This window comes from Diabrotica undecimpunctata, chromosome 11 (genome assembly GCF_040954645.1).
Source record: "Diabrotica undecimpunctata isolate CICGRU chromosome 11, icDiaUnde3, whole genome shotgun sequence".
Lineage (NCBI taxonomy): Eukaryota > Metazoa > Arthropoda > Insecta > Coleoptera > Chrysomelidae > Diabrotica > Diabrotica undecimpunctata.
In genome coordinates, this window is record NC_092813.1 from 12,343,729 (window position 1) to 12,346,783 (window position 3,055).

The window sequence follows — 3,055 nt, forward strand, 5'->3', positions numbered from 1 at the left end:
ATATGCTAATGAACGGTCCCAATTACATGTACCTAAACTTCTACCTGATTTAATTCTGTTCTTGGAAGCGTTTTAGTGATATAATAAAGTCATGTAAACATAAATATTCCTGTCTTTGGGAAATGCCTAATTTCATGGACCTACCCGATTTAAGACGTTTCTTGTAAATATATATTAGCGATATAATAAAGACTACCGTCAATATTGCTGTCCTTCTAAAATATATGCACATCTAAATTTGTAAACGAAAACTTATAAAAGATATAAAATTAACTCTATATACATATCATTTAAAAATTCATATACCTAATGTGAATGTTTCAAAGAAGAACGACAAAATCGAATTTAATTTTCTTCTTCCGAAGAACACTCGATGACTTCGGATGTTAAATAACTGTCTTCTATTTTAATTGCATGATGACATCGTTTTCTCCACTCATCTGGGGTTATTTCGGAAACTCGTTTTTCCAACAGGTGTCTCACATCTTCCAATTTGAAAGATATGTTATTTTGTGCGATATTATTTTTAATGTCTATCGGATTTAAATCCGGATGGTATGGAAGTAACCGTAAAGGAGTGTGACCATATTCACGCAAAAGTTCATCGAATTCATAGCTTTTGAAACGATTTTGATGGTACTTAATCAACGCATAATATTCGGGTTTAAAACTTTGAGGGTTAAATGTTATATTGTTTTTAATCAGCCAATCAATCATATTTATCATTTTTTTGGAATTACTATTAGGCGCAGGATTCACTTGTACCGAATGGTATGAGGTATTATCGCAAACAACTATTGAGTTAGCGGGTAAATTTGGAATTAGTTTTATCTTTAGCCATTTGCGGTAATTCGTGGCATTCATTTCTAAGTGGTAGTCACCGGATTTACTACAAATATTAAAAGCGCGTTTGGAATAAATCCCATTTCACCACCAGCATGCACTATTATTAAACGTTGACCCTTCGAAATGTTCATCAGTAACCCTTTACTAGAATTATAATTCCAAGTTTTCGACAAAGTATGTCCACTGTGTATATATTATGTCTCATCGAGGTAAACAATGGGTCTGTTTTCATTTCTATAATGTTTGATAAGTCTTAAGTATTTGATTCTCCAAGACCTTATTCCCGTCTGTTCAACCAACAATTTTCTGTTGTCCTGTGCTCTCCTCCTACGAAAATTCATATTTCGAAGAATTCTTCGCAGCGAGGCTTCTGATACTTTAATGTCCAAATATATCTCAATTTTGTTCTTCAATTTATTAGCAGTAACAATACAATTCTCTGTTTTATGAAAATCGTGCATTATACGCCGAATATCTGTAATTTGATATTCTGGTAAATCTGTCACAGGTGACTTTCGTAAAGGTCTCTTTAAAGAAAATTCAACTTTGTTTTTATTATCTAGAGACTGTTTGCTCTCTTGTAGTATTCTGGATACTGTCCGTACAAAAATGCCTATACCGACGTAAATATAATCAGCGTATAAGTAAAATGTAAGATGCAGTAAGAGAAGATCTGGAGAAAATGGGAGTGAGACAATGGGAAATAGTGGCACAGGACCGACAAACATGAAAGGCAATAGTAAACGCGGCAAATACTCACGAAGAGTTGCAACGCCATTGATAATGATGATGATGATGTAAATAATAATTCAAAATAATTGGTATGTTGTAGTAATAATTTTTCAAATTTTAAACAGACAACATAAAGAAACAAAAAAGTACATTGAAAAGTAACTCAAAACGATAGTAGAAAATAAAAAAAATAAATAAGAGCTTTCTACGAAAACAAGAGCCTATGAACTCTTTCTCCACATATGAAAAATGATGACGATCTATTATTAAATAAACTAACTAGGGGAATAATGACAATTTGGCAAAATTATTTTACAGTAAATGTGGTTATTATTTTACAAAAAATTATGTTAAATAAAAATCAAAATACAAAAGAGAAGCGAAGGTAGGCAAAATGGGGAACAAGAGCAGAGTATAAAAGGTTGACAAATAAGTACCATTGAGAACTAAAAGTAAAAAGTGTTGAAACATTGAATTTGAATATCAAAAATTAATACTAAATGCATTGAAACTCCTTACCTGTTGCTTCAGCAGTCTTATTTTTTACCATTAGCAGAGTGTCCATTTTACTTTTCATATTTTTAAAATAATTATACACATTAAATATTATTTGACGACCCTGCTCTTTAATAACGCTACGTTTTTTTCCGCCCATTTTCAGCAAGATTGTTTGAAAATAAAATTATCTAATATTTAACACACACACAACTTGTTCTCAAATGCACTGCTGCGCCACTGAGTATTGAAATGATTTACTGTTAAGGCGTGGATTAGGTAGAAATTTCAAATTTTGACCTCTGCCCAGTGCGATAATATGCAAATTAGATGCCTTCCGAAATGACGGGACCTCTACCGATTTGCAAGCAATTTTTGAGGATTGCTAACATAGACCCTTTCAATATCTAACCATTACATCGATATATATATATGGCTGTTTATCGCTCCAAATACCTGCTATTTGTGATGGAGTTCCCATAGGTATTTACATTAATTGATAAGAATTCATCCATAAGTTACAAAAACTGGTTAAAAAGATTTGCGCAGGAAAAAAGTACCCCAAGTGATGTGTTTTCTACTGTAGAAAAGACCTCACTTTTGCCTACCTTTTTCCTGCGCATGCTTGAGTTGTAGGCCACGCCTGTGTGAAGCGCCCTGCTTCTTGTCGAGATGGGTAAATCTTTTGTATTTAATATTCTTCTTTTACTAACATGCTATGATGAAGTTGTTTGAACATATTATATGTATCACAAATAAGAGATGTAAAAACATTAACATGTGTAATACAAAAGGCATAGACGTAAAATTGCTTAACATAGTATTGAAATAAAAATGTTTAAATTGTATAGGTAAATCGTGCGGTTAATAATCAAAAGTTTTTCTTTGTAAGATGATAACCACTTTCACATACTTCACCAAAAGGGGTATGAATTTAATTAAAAAAATTTAAACCCAAATTGATGAAAATGTAAATGAAAAT

The 3,055-nt window shown here is 32.0% G+C and overlaps 1 protein-coding gene across 1 annotated transcript; it reads right to left on the reverse strand.

Moving 5' to 3' along the window:
- Positions 1-345: 345 nt before the first annotated feature.
- LOC140452683 (uncharacterized) lies at positions 346-864 on the reverse strand. The gene has a single exon (XM_072547001.1). The coding sequence runs from the start codon at positions 862-864 to the stop codon at positions 346-348; it is 519 nt and encodes a 172-aa protein (XP_072403102.1).
- Positions 865-3,055: the final 2,191 nt, after the last annotated feature.

Coding starts and splice junctions, on each gene's coding strand:
- LOC140452683 (XM_072547001.1), bottom strand. CDS start 864: ATGAATGCCACGAATTACCGCAAATGGCTAAAGATAAAACTAATTCCA.